The sequence below is a fragment of the Vipera ursinii genome (assembly GCF_947247035.1).
Source record: "Vipera ursinii genome assembly, chromosome: 1".
Classification (NCBI taxonomy): Eukaryota; Metazoa; Chordata; class Lepidosauria; order Squamata; family Viperidae; genus Vipera; species Vipera ursinii.
Window position 1 is genome coordinate 78,988,343 of NC_139512.1, and position 20,051 is coordinate 79,008,393.

The following is a 20,051-nucleotide window of genomic DNA, read 5'->3' on the forward strand; positions in this document are numbered from 1 at the left end:
CAGAACTGCTTTATTAAAAGTGATTTTTCTCTTTGTTTCAAAGCAATATTCAATGAATATTAATATTCAATTTCTGTATTTCAAAAATGGATTGCTAGGAAGAAGTGGTGGATAGATGGAAATTTATGAAGGCTTCAGATTGAGTATTATCTCTATAAAGCGAAGACACAAGGAATGTGCTAGTATTTTACTTTTCCAGAACTAAAAATATTGTGGGAAAAAAGAGAAGGAAGGAAGATTATGTATGTTTGCTACCTTGGGTTACTTCTATAGTAATAAAGTGTGTGTGTGGGGGGGGGGGAATAAAAATCTAATAATAAAATAAAATAGGCAAAGTGATTTCAGCTTGGAATCTGTTCTTTACTTAAGCTTCAAGAAAGATACAGTCTTAGAAAGAAAAATGCCTATCTTCACTTGTCATGGAACTGTAGAATCTCCATTTTTTTCATGAGTTAAAGGCATGTGGCAATATATTTTTATAGAAAGTGGACGTTTATGTCAGAAGACTCTCTGAAAAAGCCACTAGTTTCATTTGGGCATTGAGAGCTAGAAAAGATTATTTTCTCTAACAGAGATTAAGCTCACATTAAAGGATACCATGGAATAATTCCATCAGATTCAGGTACCGTATATGTTTGTAGTGCTCAGGTATCATGTAGAGCAGTGATGGCGAACCTTTTAGAGTGCCCAAACCACAACCCAAAACCCATTTATCGCAAAGTGCCAGGGCCGCATCAGCATTGTGGTGCCCTCAGGGGGGGGGGCAGGGAGGCGCCTCTGAGTGCCGCCTCTGGCATGCAAAATCCGGGGGCACAAAAATGGCCCACTGTGCTGCAAGGGGCAAAAATGGCCACCGCAGCACTGCAGGGTGCAGATACAAGATGCTGCACCATGGAAGAATGGGGCAGGGCTAGTGAGTATCACGCAGGCACTAAACTCAGCCCATTTGCAGCGTGTGCGTGCTCGCAGCCCCGTGCGTGCATGCATGCATATAAAATGCTTCCCCCTCCCTTTTCTTCCAGCCCATCAATCGACAATGGTTGGTGACCTCTGCTCTATCATCTCTGCTCGAGCTTGCAAGTTGGCTGCTTTGCATCCTTTGTGCTGGGCTGGCCTGATGGACTTGCTGCTGGTGGCAGTGGCGCCAACAGAGAGGGCTCTGAGTGCCACCTCTGGCACGCGTGCCATAGGTTCGCCACCACTGATGTAGAGGATGGAACTTAAGAGTCCAAATAGAGTTTTGGGGAGCAGGTTAGACACTGGCATTTCTAAATTTTGTTTAAAAGCCTTACTACTGGTAACTTCATGGAAACAGATTAACCGCCCTCCCCCCACTTTTAGGCATCTCATGATGACTTTTGTTCACCTTTACAAATCATGGATCACAAATTCAAATTCAGTGTAGACAAACCTCAACATATTCAACATTTTCAAACATGTCAGCACGGTGATAACGGACTGGTTGGTCCCACTGGCAATGCAAGCTGTGCTGCTGATTGCCCAAACGACAAATCTGATGGTTTCCTGCAAGATATAAAAACGTAGATGGATGGATGGATAAAGAATATTTAGAAATATCTGTTTGGCAACGGCTATAATGAGCTACAGGACAAAAATCTTCAGCATAGTTTAGATTTCTCTGGAATTCTAAATATTTCAGAGCGTTCCCATTTTGAAAGTTTATAGATATGACTTTAGAGAGATGCCTTCTATACAATGTAATTATCAACTTCAGAAGGAAGTCACAACTTAGAAGATGTTGCTACAAATAGTCCCCATGACTTTGCAAAGTGGCTTTCTGAGAATACAAGGACTTAATGCTTGAAATGAGATTCTGAAAGCCTTCACGTTTCTATAAATGTTTATCTGAAAAGTAATGCTGACGTTGCTTAAATAAAACTGAACTTAACAATATGCATTTTAAAAAATCATGCTAACAATTATCTATGAAGTATTCTGCTCAATGTGTATTTGAATACAGAAACCTTGGTTTTCCTGAAACAGGAAAGAATTGTTTATACAGTGATGTGTGTGCATGTTTTTTTATGAGCATTTATTATATAAACAGATACCTAATTGTGCCTCTTTTGCCATCTGTGTTTCATGGATAATATTCCTCAGGATCTGCTCTTCCTGAATCAGTTTGTGCTTTTCTAAGATTTCCTGCTGCCTCAAATAATGGTCATGTTGCTTCTGATATTCTTTCAATTCATTTAATGTTCGCTGAAGTGATCTTGAAAAACAACAGAGAAAATTCCATTCAACTTGCTTTAAATTTAAATTAACTCTGGTATTAATTTTGATGTATTGTTTTACATTGTTGTTACTACACCCAATTGTATATTACTTTTTAATTTTATTTTGCCTCAAAAATAACAATGTTAAACTGAAAAGTAAACTACCGTAAGAAAAAAACAAGAATGAATTTCAAATGATTTTTTTAAAAAAATAAGGTTATATGTTATTTTAAATCACAATAAAAATACAACTGATACAAGAATAGTTAAACATGATGTAAGTGCAGAAAGCCACTAGTTTTCCTCGGATGACTATAGAATCAAGAAAGACCTACCTATGTTGAGCTTCAAGTTTCTGCTCAAGCTTTTGCTGGCATAGGACAGCATGCTTCCTTTTAATTGCTTGCTCAAACCCTGGCTTGGCCTGTAAAGCATGATCATAACATAAAACTGAGTGGTTGTATTCCCCAAGCATCTGAAAAAAGATTGAGAAGGAAAAAGGTTTGTCAGCTGAAATAAAGTTATAATAAACAAATCAGTTCTGAAATTTCATCTATCATCTTGATTACTAATTTCACCATGTGACTTATATTGGAGATAAAATTATGGTTACATTATTAGTTCAGTAAGTTTTCTATTCCTCTTCCCTAATTGGATATAAATGATCCAACTTAAGACGGAATAATTGGTATGAGTAAAACAATGCAATATGGTTATTCAAGAGAACTAAAAAATAAAGTCTTATTTACTGCATATATGTTTCCTAAAGTATAATAGCTGGTGAAGACATCACTGTAATCCAGAGCAGCATGGACTACAATAGCTGCATCAGCAGAGAAATGTGCTCTGTGTAACACGTTTGCCAGATTTATCAGTGCAACATCTTTATTATGCCTGAAAGAGAAAAGACACAAATAATAATGATTGTTTATGTTTTCTTTTTTTTCTAAATAGCTGACAGATTTCTAATTTATACAACAGAAGAAAGAAATAGTCTGAGACTATGGAAAAATGCATTTCACTCAAATTTATAATGTTAACTATACACATGGCTTGATAAGCTGCTGATCCAATCCATTATGAAGGATTACTTCAAACTGCAAATTGTATCTAAAGAGTACCTTTGAGCACATGGTTTGAAAAGCAGATATATTGTAGATGGGGCTACTAGTTTAACCTAATGCTAAAAGGTCAACCATTTAGCCAACACTTCCAATTAACAGCAGAATGAAAAATTAAGTATGAATGAATCTGTGGTATGTTTGCATAGCTACATCTATCTGAATTATAATAATCATTTTAATAAAAAAATTACCCTACTGGCAGAGTAAAGTAAGTTATATCATTTACATTCTAGCCTAGGAAAGAAACATTTTGAAGTTAGTAGGACTGCAGTTTCAGCTGCATTGAAAGACAGCACTTTGAGTAGATAGCATCTTGTGTAAATATCATGGCATAAAATTTATATTCAATAATTTGGTTCAAAATAGCTGGCAGTGTTACTGTACATCAGAAGTAGCTAATAAAGAAACAATTGAGCCAAACATAGATGAAGTACTACTACTATTTAAATGTGTATGTATTCTTTTATAAATTTACATTACACTTTTCCTCCAGGATCTTAATATTTGTTTCCTCCAACTGAAACTGAACAAGGGCAAACAGTAATAGTATACATAATGGCTGGAACCTTGGGTGAAAGTGACCACGTCATACTGGAATTTAATATAATGGAAACACTAACAACAGAAAACAATACAACCAGTGTCTGGAACTTCAAAAGAGCTGACTTTAAGAAACTCAGAGAGAACCTAAGAAAGATCCCATGGATGAAAATCCTAAAGGGGAAAACCCAAGAAGCGTGAAAAACTCAGAAAAATGCGATCATAAAACCCCAGACCAGCACAATACCACTGAAAAAGAAAAAGAAGAAACCAGCATGGCTGCACAAAGATCTCTCTGACAAACTGAAAGACAAAAAGGACAAATACAAAAAATGGAAAGAGGGGCACATAACCTAAGGCCGATTATTAGCAGACAGCCAGAACATGCAAAGATGAAGTCAGGAAAGCAAAGGCTCAGAATGAACAAAGACTTGCAACAGAAATCAAGGATAATAAAAAAAGCTTATTTCAACATATTAACAACAAGAAAAAAAGTCAAGGAAACTGTAGGTCCACTAAAGATGGCAAGGAAATAACAGGCAACAGGGAGAAAGCAAATCTGCTTAACTCATACTTTGCATCAGTCTTCACACAAAAAGAAACTATAGCCCAACATACCAAAAAAAAACCAAAACAAAAACAAACCCACTGCAAAAGACAAATTAGAAACAAAAATTAAAATAAGCAAGAAAATGGTAAGAGAACACCTATCCGACCTTGATAAATATAAATCACTGGGGCCTGACAGATTACATCCCAGAGTTCTGAAGGATTGGAAAAGGGCTGATGTGGTTCCCATCTTAAAGGAAGGAAAAAAAAACGGACCCAGGAAACTACAGACCAATCAATTTAACATCAATACCTGGGAAGATCCTAGAAAAGATAATCAAAAAACATATCTACGAACAACTAGAAGCAAACAAAGTTATAACTAGTAGCCAGCAGAGGTTTGTTAATGTTCTGTTCCAGCCTATGACTGGCCCTGTTTGAATGTCAGGGACAACCCTTTATAATCAACAAGCTGGAAACAACCCAACCAAATTTATTTCCAAAGAGTTCAAACAAAAGTGAAACTAAAAGTTCAAACAAGACTTAAACCAAAAGGTTAAACAAGAGTTAAACAAGAATAACAGACCAGGACTCTGGCAGAAGATCTTCAAAGGTTGCCTTCAGCAACCAGCACCTCCCACACTTTCCCCTTTTATCAGCAGTCCCAAGGCATGGCTTCTCATTGCCTTCTCCCGAGTTGCCTCATTGCCTTCTGCTCTGCTAGATTGCCTCCTGCTCCTAGCGTCCCTGAACAGAGCCAGCTGTGGATCGTCTTCTTCCAATCCTTCATGCTCACACGGTTGAGTCTGAACAAGATGGGAGGGGCCAGGCTGAGAGTCCTGCTGTGCATCAGACCCTTCCTCTGACACCAAAGGCTCTCCAAACCCCTCCTCCTCCTCTTCAGAATCGTCCGACTCAGCTGCTGGAACCACAGGCTGACGCTGAATCACAACAGTTAAAAACAGATCATGCCAAACCAATCTTACTTCATTCTTCGACAAAGTGACTAAAATAGACCAGCGAAATAGTGTGGATGTAGTCAGCTTAAGACTTCAGTAACGCATTTGATAAAGTAGACCACAACCTACTCCTTGGTAAGCTAGAAAAAGGTGGAATAGACAACATCATCACCAGATAGATCTGTAGCTGCCTGGCAAAACATACTCAAAGAGTAGTCCTCAACAGCACTACATCCACATGGAGAGAAGTAAGCAGTGGGGTACCACAAGGTTCCGTCTTAGGCCCAGTCTTCAATATCTTCATCAATAAGTTAGATGAGAGAATTGAAGGGAAACTCATTGAATTTGCAGATGACACCAAACTGGCAGGAGTAGCCAACATCCCAGAAGACAAACTGAGGATCCAAAAAGATCTTGAAAAACTTGAACAATGGGCCCTATCCAACAAAATGAGTTTCAATGTGGAGAAAAGCAGTTTTAAATTTAGGCAGGAAAAATCAAAGGTACAAGTACAGACTGGGCAAGACATGGCTTAAAAACAGTAACTGTGAGAGGGACCTTGGAGTCCTAGTGGGCGATCACTTAACCATGAGCCAGCAATGTGCAGACCAGGCAAAAAAGCCAATACAATCCTGGGTTGTATAAACAGAGGCACAGAATCAAGATCACGTGAGGTATTAGTACCGCTTTATAAAACCCTAGTAAGGCCACACTTGGAACACTGAGCCAATTTTGATCATCATGTCACAAAAAAGATGTTGAGAGTTTGGAAAAAATTCAAAGAGCAACTAAGATGAGCAAAGACCTGGAGACTAAAACATACAAAGAACAGCTGCAGGACTTGGGTTTGGCTAGTCTAAAGAAAAGAATAAATAGGGGAAGACATGATAGCAGTATTCCAGTATTTGAGGGGCTGCCACAAAGAAGAGGGGCTCACGTTATTCACCAAAGCATCTGAGGGAAGAACAAGAAACAATGGCTGGAAAGTGATCAAAGAGAGAAGCTACCTAGAATTAAGGAGAAACTTCCTGACAGTGAGGACAATTAACCAGTGGAACAGCTTGCTTCCAGAAATCATGGGTGCTCCATCACTGTAGATTTTTAAGAAGAGGCTAGACAGTCAGTTGTCTGAGATGATATAGGCTCTCCTGCTTGAGCAAGGGGCTAGACTAGAAGACCTCTAAGGTCCCTTCCAGCTCTATTCTATTCTAATTAGCCATCAGCCCTGAAATTCTCAGATTAGCCATTCATACTGTATTTCAGAAATTAAATTACACCAAGGCCTCATAATGATAAGTTAGTGCATGAAAGCCCATATCCTGTGATATAACTGCATTTTCTAATCAACCCTAAGTGATATGAAAAGCACAGCCATTTAACTTAATTTGCATATTATGTTTATTATATTATGTTGCTAGTAAACCTATCTATCTTAATCTATCTTCGTCATATGTATCTTACCTTGTAGAAAAATGTAGAGCTCGCATTGCACATTCTACTACTTGATATGGGTCATTCTTTATTCTCCAATAGAAGGAAGCCATATTGTATAAAACCCAAGAAGATGAATTCTGTAAAAGGAATAATACATGTGAAAAGAAATGAAGTTATTTTAAATAAATACGGCCCCAAACAGATTTAAAACATAACTTTATGTTTATAATCTTTATGTATATGACCATAACTTTGTTGCGAATTATGTTCTTCCTCCAAATACTTTTCAGGTATTAGACTGTTGCATGTTTGTTCTGCATCAGTCCTTTTAAACAGAGTGAGGAAATTTTTGGAAGCTCCACTTTGTGAGGAGACTGACAACTGCAAACTGGAGGGAGCTACATCATACACACAAATACACGTTAGGCTTTGGGGGAGGACTTATTTTTATAACTGGGATATGCCTTCTTTAAGTGTTATTCCATTCTCTTCATAAATTTCCCATGTCAAAATGATGGGAAACTACTGTCAATTTTCAGCAGTCATTGTTAGAAGGGGCAAATAAGGTTTCAGAAAGATGAATCAGGCCTCCGGCTGCCCTGGCCTGCAAAACTGCTTGACTTTGTTCTAGATGATGCTGATTTAGACAGGACAGCAAAAGTAGTGACTGTACTAATACCTTCAAGAGACCTTCGTATATGCGATGTCCTATCTCTTCTATACTTCTTCCTAATCGTCTTGATAGGTAATTCAATACAGGATCTTCTTTAGGTAACAAGGGCGCAGAAAGATTAATTCTTTCTTGAATACCCTAGACGAAAAGAGGAAAAATATTAGCATTTCAATTCTTAAGATGGTTTGCCTTTTTGAAAAAAACAATCCCCCAAATTGTATGTTCCCTTAAACCTAATTAGACTTTATGTCATAACTGTGCGTATATAATATTTCTCAAGGTGTAATAGGTTTCATTTCTAGCTGTGCAATTCTTATGAATAAAGTCATATTCTTTATAGAAAACCCAATAAACCAGGCAATACCATTCAATAGAATTTGGTTATTGCTTCACCATATTTAGCTTCCCTGCCTGTACTCTTAACAAAAGATATAATAGCTTTGAAAAGGTAACTATTATAATTTGGACAGCAAATTTATTCTAGTGGTTAAAGTTCTGGACTAGCGGGGAAATCTGAGTTCTAGTACTGCCTTAGTCCTGAAAGCCAGCTAGGTGACCTTAGACCAATTGCTCTCTCTCAGCCCCTAAGAAGGCAGTAGCAAACCACTTAAAAAAATACTGTTAAGCAAATACAATTAAGTCATTAAGTTAGGCAACTTTCAAGTCGATAAATTGCTGCTGCTGGGTTGGGATGGGAGTGAGGAGGTGCAGAGGAGAGTGCACAAGGAGGTTTGAAAGAGGCACTGCATGGAAGGCTGTGTGATGGGGGTTAGGGTGTGCAACGGAGTGTACAAGAGACAGAGTGCAAGTCAGAAAGAGTATGCAGGGGTGCACGACTAGCCAGCATAGTATGAGTGCAGAGGGTATTCAGGTGGGAGAGAGAAACTTACCCAGCCAACTTGCCATCTTCCCTATTGGGAAATACATGTGAGAAGCTGGCAGGGAATGTCACAAAGGGTGATCATGTGATCACGGGGGGTGCTTCAAGGGTGAACCAGTTGCCAAGAGCCCAGATTGCAATCATGTGATTGTGGGGATGCTGCAATGGTTGGTACTCTGAGGAGCAGTTGTAACCATTGTTTGTTTAAAGTTGTCAGAACTTCAGTTGCTGAATGAATGTTCATGGTTCGAGGCCTATCTATAGCTACTTTAAATGATCATTTGCAACACTTCTCAAAATCATGAAAAGTACCCAGATGCAACAACCATTAATGCTACATCTTGATCAACAATACATGGTTTTATCAAATAACTTTAGAAGCATGTTAAATATATTTACATTACAGTCTGCATTGGTTTAACACATTAGTTGCCTTGGTAGGGGTGAACTGGTCTGAAACATAATTTAGAAATCTTTCAAATGATAGATGCAGTGCATGTCTACTCAGAAGTAAGGTGCACTGACTTTAACTAGTTTAAGTGGACATAATATGACAAACACAATGACAACTAGAAAATCTAGTTGTCCACATCAAATTATGATTTCTTTGCCAAAGTGGCAAAGATCTTAAAATATACAGATCTTAAAATATTCATACTCTCATAGAGACAAACTTTTGCATGCACCTTGCTGCAGTTCAGTTACTGAACTGAAATATTCATAGCAGAAATGAAATACAAGGCATAGAAAAGACATGGGAAATAATAGCTCTGGCTTGATGTGCTAAATACCTAATGATATTAGGTAACTGATTTCATTCACATGGAACCATGATTCCAAGGAAATCATGTTTCAACTCTGAAAACTCTTAAAATTTAGGCTTATTATTCTACATGAATAATAATTTAATAATTCAGGAGGATATAAAGTTAACTGTGTTTATGCACAGGAGTTTTTATAAGCAGACAAAAACCAAGATAAGATTGAAAATACAACACAATACAAAAAATAGGTAGGATACTATAGTTGTTTAAACAATTAAAGAGAATTAAAGATCTGCAGCATCAAAACAGTTGTGATTTCTGAATTGTCTTTTACTGGGCTAATAACACAACTGTAAACTTCTCAATCTGCCGTATTTAAAATACTAATATAACCAATTACTTACTCGTAAATGCTGAAATGCATGAATGCTGTATGGTAGATCTAAAATTTTAGTACATTCTGGTTCTTCTAGGTCTAGAGGTAAAGGAGACTTTGTGTCTACATAATCTTCAGGACTAAAGCATAAGAACAAATAAATAAATAACAAGAGTTTTGGTGCAACAAAAAAAAATACAAAATACTAATTAGGAAAAGGAATGTGGGAAAAAATAACTCTACTAAAACGTATTTTTCTATAGCACATCACTGTTCATTCTTCCATCTCCCAAAACAGCTGTAATTAACATGAAAACCAATTATCCAAGCAGCTTGTTACTAGCTAGGGATGGATTTAGATTCCTTCTAAATTACAGTTTTTCTATTTTGTGTGTGTGCACAATTAGCTTTCTTAGTACCTGATGTCTTTGCTCTCTAAGGTGATATATGTGCCATCATAGAGATCCAAATCCCCCAAGGGCACCTTTGCTTTAATACAATCAGGATCTTCTTTATTATGCCTTTGTTCCAATCCTGTATCTCTGTCTTCATTCTCCTCTATATGGATCTTCTGAGCTACTAATTGTTTCTGCAAAAACAAAACAAAACCTCAAAATAAAATAAAATGCATTGTTCAAAATACAAATATCACCAAAAATACATACTCATTTTTTATGAAAATGACACGGCAATTGTCTCTTGTTCTTTAATATCAAGTTATATAGGGATTGTGCACAGTGATATTACTAGGAGTTAGTGATCTGAAACTTATCTGCCTATTTTATGAGGTTGGGAACGGTTAGGATTGTAAGAGTTAAAACAGAAGTATTAAGTCTTAGGTTCACTTTAATTTTTAATTTTGAAGAAAAAAAATGCCAAAGATAATTCTGCTGAAAATTAAGATATTTTGCACCTAACCATACCATCAAAAAACCAGCAATTGAATTGGCTTATTATTTTTTAAAAGTAATTTTCTGCTTATCTGATACATGTGCACAAGAACATTAAGGGTAAAAGTCAATACCCACCCACCTGTAATTATACAACTGCAGTTCAAAGAGTTCAGTTAAACTCTCAAAAAGGACATGAATTAGCTTGGATGACCAAAGTAACATAGTAGTAAACGTACACTACTAAAAATGTAGAACTGAGGCTAAAACATCCGGACTGAATATTTTTAAGACTACAAATTCATATTGACAAAGAAAATTATTGTTTCCTACTTTTGTTTGCCAAGAAGACAATTTTGAAAATAAAATCATTTTACTAATCTCACCTCCAGCTCTTTGAGGTAGTTAACAGTTGTTTCTTGTCTCATTAATATTACTAAATCATGAGGATGTTTCAGATTCATTGGTGAGTCAACCTGCAATACAGTCCAAAATAACCATTGTTATGATTTCTTCCTTCAAACTGTCTTTCTTGCATTCTTCTGAATAAACTACCCTAACCTACTAAATCACACTGTAGCATCTTAAGAATGATGAACACATAGACCTGTATCAAAGACTACTTATATGCTGCATTGGTTTTATACGCTTGGACTTCAGAACTTAGTTATTTAAGCTTACTTTTAAGCTTAAGGATGGTTCCTATTTGGCTGAAAAAATATGGTGGGTTCAATTTTCACACATTTTACATTCCTAGTTAGAAAATTGGTATTAAGCACAGTTCTGGACTTAACAAAGAATTGCAGTTTATATAGCATTGAGGTTCTGAAACTAGCAAACACACATTCCTTCTTCTTGTATCTTTTTGTCATTGTTATAAACTAGAAAAAATAGTAACTGAACAAATAAAATGCAAAATGGTGACTGGCCTGTGCTGTTGTCTAGACAAGAGAAAAGAAAGTAGAATGCATATTCACAGATCTTTAGAGAATATTCTGGAAAGAGGAAAAAGAATTTCAGGTAAACTATGGTATGATCAAATTTTCCCTAACTGACCTGTTATTCAAAAACAAAGAAAATTCTACTAATGGACATTGATAATAATAAAAAAAATACAAACATGTGAGGCTCATCTAAAACAGAGTTTTAAAACACTTAAAACTAGATTATACTAGTTTTTCCTCCTCCCTATTCTTCCCCCCTTTTGCAGTGATACTTTAGCGCCACATGCAGCACTTATAATCAATAATCAAATGGAATCTATCTGATCACTGACTGGAACAAAAGTGCCATGCAAAATGTTTCAAATTAAAATATTTAGTGTTAGAAACATCCTGTTTCTGCAGATAGAAAAAAAGCCAGATATTTTTTTAATTTTAAGAGATGAAACATGGTGCCTTAAAATTCTGCAGAGCTTCTGGCTCCTGGTTAATATCCTCCCCAAAGCCAGAACTTTGGCTCTACCCAGTCCAGAGGTGCTCAGAGAGCTGGAAAAATGGAGCTGCATGCAGTTCTTTGGCTGCAGATTGTGCACCTTTATTACAAATACTCAAAGGTAAGTTCCATTAAAAATAAAAAAGAAACACTACAATGGATTCAAAAGCTTTAAATGTGTGAGAAATTAATTGTTCAGGAAAAATTAATTAATGGGTACACTTGATAGACAGGAAAAAAAGTTTAGTTTCAGAAGCATCTAATTTCTGATTTTTTTAAAATGTCACTAAAAATTCTGCAAGTTCTGCATTTAAAATTATGGCACATTGTTTTTTCCAAGTGATTAACACTTCAGGGACAGAACAATATTTTTTACCCAACAAGATTAAAAACGGAAGAAAAAAGTTTTCATCCCCAAATGAGAACATGGTTTGGGAACAAACAACACATGGGTTAAATTTAAGTAAAGGGAATACAACTTCAGCGCCTTCCTACTGCTTTTCTTAACAAGTGAGCTGACCAAGGTCCTGAAGAAACAGCATAAAGGTCTTTTGGTGATGCATATTTAGAAGGGGGAAGCATTTCATGAGTATAAACTGTTCACACGAAGAGACTCAACTACTTTAACATGATAGGTAGTATAGCTGAGGGAGAAAAGTATGAGAAAAGAAAATCCAGCTATGGAACAAGAATTGGAGTAGATTTCCACAGAGATCTAGGGAGGGAAACTAGTCTGTGCTTCAGGTAGTTATCAGCATACTTTATTAGCACACTTTCAGCTAACCAGGGGTGTCAAACTCACAACATCACATGATGTGTTGCGACTTTTTTGCTATTGCCAGCAATGTGGTGGGCGCAGTTTTGCTATGATGCATCAAGTCCGCGGGCTGGCACTTTGACACCCCTGAGCTATCCCAACAGTCACTCTCAAAACCATATATTTGTAGCATTAAAGAAGTATACATTTCATGTAACTTTTTTCCTAGACTTTCTTTTGTATTAAATAAATCCGTATTTTATTGTCTTCAGAATTTTATGCGTATCATCCTTACTCTCAATTCCGTTTACATACTATAAATCATGTAAGAAAATATGATTTCTTTTCCAAAGAGAAAATGTTGTATTAAATAGCAGTAACTTAGCCTTAAACCACAGTTGATACCTTTCAATTTATGTTGGATATTGTATTCACCAAAATTCAAAAACTTGTGCAATACCTATTTTTCAAGAGCTATATATTGCAATATTACTTTTAAGGCATTTAGAATCCAGATAAAAACAGAATCGTTAGCTATTGAAACTATAGCAGTGACATTAGTATTTTCTTCTTAGGTAACTTTCACTTTTATATATGATGAAGAAACTAGTAGTTGCAAAGCTTTAAGGCTGCTCATTTTCTTACTACTTTAATTGAAGTCCATTGCTAGTACTGTAGCTATTTCTATGCCATATTAACCTTATGATCTATTCCATGCTTAATTAGAACAAAAATCTAAGTCAGGGTGTGTATAATTTAATACATTTAACTTGTATTTTCAAAATACCAGAAGTCCAATTCAGCCATATTTCTAACTGAATATGAGGACAAGGTAATGTAAGAGCAAATAAAAAATTTAACTGTACCATACTAAATGGAGCACAAAACCCTTTACTCCCCTAATAAAACAGTTTAAAGGAATAGGATTATTATAGTGATAACTATTGCAAAGTACCCTCTTTTTAAGACTATGTTGTGTACATGTTAAAAAAAAACCCTGGACATCAGTATAAATTCGAATTATTAACAGGTAATTTTTCCCATCCCAATTCTGGAAAAGGCCATCAGAAGATGCAAATATAAATCTAAATAGTAAGAGAGAATTTGGGTCTTTTTGAAGAGCATCATTCTGTTGATTTTACGTTTAAAGAAATTTTAATATGTTTTTTGAAAAGATCTAATCTTAATTAAAATATAAATTACTGAATGCCTAGCATATCTCTAAGAACACACTTTAAGGGTAATCCTTATCTTATTAACTTTATCAATATTCTAAGAGATATATTAATCTAGTCAAGTGTTGCTTTCTCAACATATCACTCAAATTATAGTTAAATAGTAGGTTTTTTTCTTTCCTGACAGTATCATCCTGCTTTCAGCATGCTTTTACGTTCCTGAAAATCAGGAAAATGTTAATTCTTTTTCCACCTTAGGCATGGAAGCCTAAGACTGGGTAAACTTGGGCTGGTCACTTTCTCTCAGTCCACCCTCTGCCTCACAGGTCTGTTCTTGTGGGAATATAACAGAAGGAAGCACCACTATGTATGTTGTTGCTTTAAGTTATTCATATAAAATAAAGGCAGGATAAAATTAATCTTAAAAATATGTAGGGTCTACTCATATTTTTGAATTGTCTAATTAGGGTCTTCTACGATCAGAAAACTGGCATCTATTACCTGATCTACTTGACCAATCCCATATTCATGGACAAGTAGGTAAGAATACATTTCCTGTATCTCATGTTGTCTCCCATTATTTCCAGAGAAACCCAGAGAGACTGTAATTTAGAAAGATAAAACCTAAGACCCTTGGGCTTGTAGAAGCCCAAGCAGGATAAATGTCTTGCAAATTGAAGAGAAACCTTCCTTTTCACAGCTGTTTCCTGCCTCGTCTGGAGAAATAAATGTGGTATGAGTGTGTGCCATGTAGCTGCTTCTGTTGTAGGATAAAGATTTCAGAAGAGAATTTTTTTTAAAAAAGAGGTAGGTTGAAATATGTTTTTATTTTCGTCAAGACAGAGTTTCAGGTAAACTCAGGTAAACCTTCATGAAGTCTTAGTTCTCCCTAAATCAAAAGTAATCCTTAAAAAAAACCCAACAAAACACTATGCAGGAAACAGGACTTGTACTGCTTCAGAGGACAGCATACAATCTGATCAGCAAATGCTGCTTGCAAACATCTCCTGAGGGAAGCCAACCTTATTTCATCAACATAGGTTCCTTTGAAATTTGCAATAAGCCAGAAAAACTCTGAAGAAAGGTTTCAGAAACTTTTTCCTCAACTCTAGCAAGCCTTTGATCCTTATACTTCCTAGTCAGATACAAAATAAAGCTCCACCCCTTTGGTCTGGCCTTAAGGTCAACAGAGTCTGCCAACACTACATTTATTGTGGAAGAGACTGATGATTATGTTTTTCCTTACCAGGCTTCTTAAAGAACTGAAATTTCTCAAGAGCTACAGTTCAAAATTACTATACAGCGTCGTAGTCCCAGTCCAGAAAGGTCAGGAAAAGTTATGTTCTATGAGGCTGTGGGCATCCACTTTGGGCCCTTTTTATTATCTTTGGCCTAGATCCAGGCTGACGGACAACTTTTTGAATATTCTCTTCCATCTTCATATAAAATTCTGTTTCTTCTTTTAAAGTTTTATTAGTTTATAAAATATAATGGAAATACAAAAGCAAATAGCGGAAAAGATGGGAAGGGAAAGGGAAGTAGAGAAGTGAGGTAAGGGGGAAAAAAAGGCATTGACTTCTGACTTGTGCAATAGAGTATCAAATTCAAATTCTGTTTCCAAATTGGATCATCCCTAGTTTTTACTTCAATTATAAAGAAAGAAGTGGCCCTGCCTTTTTTAAAAAAATGGATTGCAGTTTGAGTTAATTAATTTTCAAGTTAAAATTAATAGCATTTGTTGTATATTTGCCATTCTCTAAAAAAATGCTTGAATACTTTTATCCTATGTGCTTTAAAATGTCAGCAAAAATTCTTTTCACTGGAACATTGGTTTGTGCTTAAATTGTAAGCCGCCCTGAGTCTTCGGAGAAGGGCGGGATATAAATGGGATTAAAATTAAATTAAAATTAAGGTAACATAACTACAATGATTGGAGTTACTGATAAGCAAGTAGGAAAGCTGTGACCAGAATATAAATTAAACTTCTAGCTTTCTATATTGATCCATGAATTTTAAAAGTAACTAAACTTTGTAAGTTTAAATATTTCACTCATTATGTATAATAAAACAGATTTCATCTATCCCAGTTTTTGAGTTCCAGAATTACTGAGCAGTCATGGCTTTTGCTGAGAATTTTGGAAAACAGTCCACTAATGAACAGAAAGATTGAATTGAGAAAAGGTGCAGTGTAATATATATAAAAGCAGTTTTTTAAAAAAAAACCCACCAAAGATTTATAAGTCTAAAAAAAGAAAAAGAAAACCAATGAATTCAGACATAAAAGGAACAGAAGAAAAACCAATAGATGAAAAATCTCTAATAATTTTATACAATAAGATATTTTGATAGCTTGCTGTGGGTGCTGAAAGAAAATGACTGCCATGGAAAACCTTGTCCATTCACAAACTAAACGCAACAATGGGCAAAAATGTTCCCTGTGACCTTTTCTGGCTTTGATAAAATTAAACAGGATCAGACCTGTACTATTCGGATGGAATATTGTAATAAAATACTAGATCTATTTCAAGAATTAAAAAAATCCTATAAAAATATAATAGCATTATATCATTGTAAAGAAAATATATGTGCAGTCACTAGAAGTTGAGTTCAACTTAAGAGAGTGTATACACTCTCTAGCTCCCAGCTTATCCAAACAAAACAATGAAATGCTACTATCTATCAATATTACAGCCTTCTAATGCCTATAGGAGTATTGCTGGAAATAAATAAGATTATATGGGGGAATTTTTGCAGTATAATTATAAATTTTATTTAAAATTAAATTCATCTGAATAGGGAACAGGTGATGAACCCCCAAAATGTCCATAAACCTATTAATGCCCATAAACACCACAATGAAAAACCTAGGTATGAGCACTCCTTCATTGGGTAATAATGATTGCCTCTGCTAGCAAACACTTAACATGTGAAGAATGGAGAAAAAGCTGTAATGCCATTACTTGTTATATTATATATCTAGTTATCTGCATCAGATAACCGTGGTGGCGCAGTGGTTAGAATGCAGTATTGCAGGCTATTTCTGCTGCCTGCTGACTGCCTGCATTTTGGCAGTTCAATTCTCAAGGTTGACTCAGCCTTCCATCCTTCTGAGGTTGGTAAAATGAGGACCTAGACTGTTGGGGGCAATATGCTCTGTAAACCGCTTAGAGAGGGCTGTAAAGTGGTATATAAATCTAAGTGCTATTGCTATCAATGAAATACAGTTATCCATGTGTATCATCATTTATATAATCTAATAATTGCTTATTGAAATGCAATTTGAAAAATTTCATAAGAGGCAGATTTCTCCATAATGAATGATCAGTCTTTTTCACTGTAAAAAGAAAATATTCAGTGATCTGGACTAAATACTGTGTCCCTTATATTCTCTCTTGCACAAACTGATTTAATTAAGGCAACACTTTTTAAATACATTTTTTTCTTAAGGTGGGAGCTACCTAATATGAAATATGAATTAGACCACCAGCTATAGCTCTATTAACTCAATAACTAATTTATACATTCTAATTTAGGAATGGGAATAATTTTAGTTTGTTCTTTTGTATTAGGCAAAAAAAGATAGTAGAGGCAAAAAAAAGATAGTAGAGGGTGAGAAAATGGAAACATGGGAGAAAAAGAAATTTTTCATAATTATTGATCATAGGATTGGCCCATTACAAGACTAAATACATTTTTGTCATTTAAAAAAAAACAAAAAACCCTGCAGTACATGTGCAGCATGACAAAAACAAACAAGGACACTAGGGAATAAATATATATTATAGATCATTCCCTGTTAAGGATTAAATGACATTTGATGGTTATATCTGCACAATTATTGATTGAATTTATTTTAAAAATGACAAAGCAATCTAGTTTGGTGCAATTATAACAGTAAATACCAAACTATATTGTACTGTCCCTGCACAGCAAAATGGGACTTTGTACTCTTGAAACTCTAAGTATCACCATCTTTTACTGAATGGTAGGCACTAAACAGCAAATGGAATGAAAAAGCAAACATAAGGCTGACACTTCTGCCGACTGAATCATATGAATGAAACAGTTAAAGAACTGAGAAAATACAGTGCTCAGCCTAATTACTGTAGTGTATCAGATAGAAATTATTCTTGAACTTACAAGATTTTTAGGAAATAATGAATTAGAATGGCTTTTGCAAAGAGATGTCATTTGTATTAAACAGGCACCTGATTCATTTCAATGAAAACAGAAAGCAGCATTTGAAATTTTGTCTACCAACAGCTTCTCATTGCCATATATGGGCAGGAAAATAAGAGGTGTAAACTTTGTGAAGAGTGTAGCTTTTCTCCGGGATAATTTATCATTAAAATGGAGGACAGCTGAGATTCACTGAGAATATAGTAATGCTTAATTTACCCTCCCCTATCAAGTTGTCTTTTCATGTAAAAATAGTGTTTTGGTTAAGGCTTTCAAATAATAAAAAATAATAAAACAGTACAGCAAACAATAAAAATGAATAAGCAGCAAGCAGTAAAATTTCCTACATGTTTTTTTTTTACAAATTCTAAAAAAGACTGAAAAACTCTGCAAAGATGTTATTAAATTATTTGAATGGGCAATAAAACGGCTGTTGTGGGTACCAAGCACATAAGAGTACCAAGGAAAAATACTTAGCTTTAGCACTTCTTCCTTTGAAAGCATTACCTCAAGATAGAATAATGGAAAACAATTGAAACAAATCAAATCATTAGGAGACAAGCCACACACAAAAGCAAATTATTAAAAGGTTCGGAGTTTTCTAATATGGCAAACTTACAACATTTTTGCATCTACGCAAAAAAAAAGGCAGTTCAACAGGAACACATGAAATGTGCATGTAAAATGATGTCGTGTTTTCACTCCCTCTGGTCCTCCGTATCTCAATGGCCCAACAGGATCTTCACGGGTAGAGGCAGCCTATCTCGGACAACCCTATGCAGGAGAGGAGATGCGCGTCGATTTCATCCTTCCCTCGCCTGTGAATTCACACTGGCCCGTGTGGGGAAAGACCGGACGCCGGCCTTGGTGGTGGATCGAGCCAAACTGTTAAGCCTTTCTTTTCGAGAATCCGAAAGGGAGAAAATACCCTCCAGCGTTATTTCGAATCGCAAAGGGAAGAAAAGTTTCGGCTCGGAACTCTCTCCTCGGGTTCAGCCGTCCTTCTGAAAGGACGAGACCTACCTACCTACCTACTTACCTCCCGGCAACACTCGAGGGAAGCTGACGCGGCTACCTAGAAGCCCGCGCAAGCCCTCAGCTCTTCTCACCAGCCCGGGAAAAAACTGAGGAAGGGGAGAAATATTTTCCCAGGGACGTTCTTCCTGTCGACCTGAAAACCCCACCCTCACCTGCTGTTGGATCTTGCCGTCTTCGGTGACCACCCAGTGCGTGGTGGCGGCGCCTGGACGAGGCGCCAAGCCCAGCAGCAAACAGAGGCCGAAGAACGAGCGCACGGAGGCGCGCGCCAGCCTTCGGCCACTCCATCCGGACGCTCCTGCTGCCACCGCCATCTTCCACAACCTTAGCTTGACCGCCTTTCCCGGAACCGGAAGCACGCAACTCGCCATTTTGGAGACGAAAGTGCGTCTGTCTCTATAGCTCTATAATCAGAGGTCTTCAAACTTGGCCCTTTTATGACCTGTGGACTTCAACTCCCAGAATTCCTCAGCCAGCATGCCTGGCTGAGGAATTCTGGGAGTTGAAGTCCACAAGTCATAAAAGGGCCAAGTTTGAAGACCCCCTGCTCTATATCATAAGAAGAAAAAGAAGCCTTTTGTTTTTTTTTAAAAAGGGAAGAGTTCGAAACAAAGCGAAATTGGGGGAAGTGGACCTGTCTGGGTGTATAGGTGTACACCATCTTTGACGTGGGAATGAAAAAGTGCGGCGCGAGCGCTCTGTGTAGCTTGTAGGGTGGCGGTAGGAAGGCGACTCTTCAATATTTTTTATCTCTATGCGAGTGATTGGAGGCGGGGAGAAGAATGTGGCAAAAGAGGGCGTTGCCTCCAGGGAGAAGGCGCGGCGTGTTGCTTGTTTTCGTCGCCCGTCCTGCGGCTTCACGTGCAGCTTGGCGGCAGCAGCCAATCCCGAGCTCTGTGGCGCCGTCGGCCGAACGAGGGACACGCCCCTTTTGTTGGCGGAGCGCGGGGGAAGTTACTCCGGCGTTGCACCTGCCCTGCAGGGCTTGAAAATGCACAGTCACTACTGGCTCAGCCAGGAAGTTGGCCTCGTTTCGGACTGC

At 36.8% G+C, this 20,051-nt stretch overlaps 1 protein-coding gene across 2 annotated transcripts in view; it reads right to left on the reverse strand.

Moving 5' to 3' along the window:
- Positions 1-19,347, reverse strand: part of TTC17 (tetratricopeptide repeat domain 17) — a 55,375-nt gene extending 36,028 nt beyond the window's left edge. For both annotated transcript variants that reach the window (XM_083352315.1, XM_083352316.1), the window contains exons 1-10: positions 19,162-19,347; positions 10,813-10,902; positions 9,956-10,125; positions 9,565-9,676; positions 7,523-7,654; positions 6,871-6,980; positions 2,987-3,131; positions 2,573-2,712; positions 2,073-2,233; positions 1,412-1,524 (exon numbers count right to left, since the gene is read on the reverse strand). In XM_083352315.1, coding sequence (XP_083208441.1) covers positions 1,412-1,524; positions 2,073-2,233; positions 2,573-2,712; positions 2,987-3,131; positions 6,871-6,980; positions 7,523-7,654; positions 9,565-9,676; positions 9,956-10,125; positions 10,813-10,902; positions 19,162-19,323 — 1,335 coding nt within the window. In that variant the 5' untranslated portion in view covers positions 19,324-19,347. The remainder of the gene's footprint in view (positions 1-1,411; positions 1,525-2,072; positions 2,234-2,572; positions 2,713-2,986; positions 3,132-6,870; positions 6,981-7,522; positions 7,655-9,564; positions 9,677-9,955; positions 10,126-10,812; positions 10,903-19,161) is intronic.
- Between the last annotated feature and the right edge of the window lie 704 nt (positions 19,348-20,051).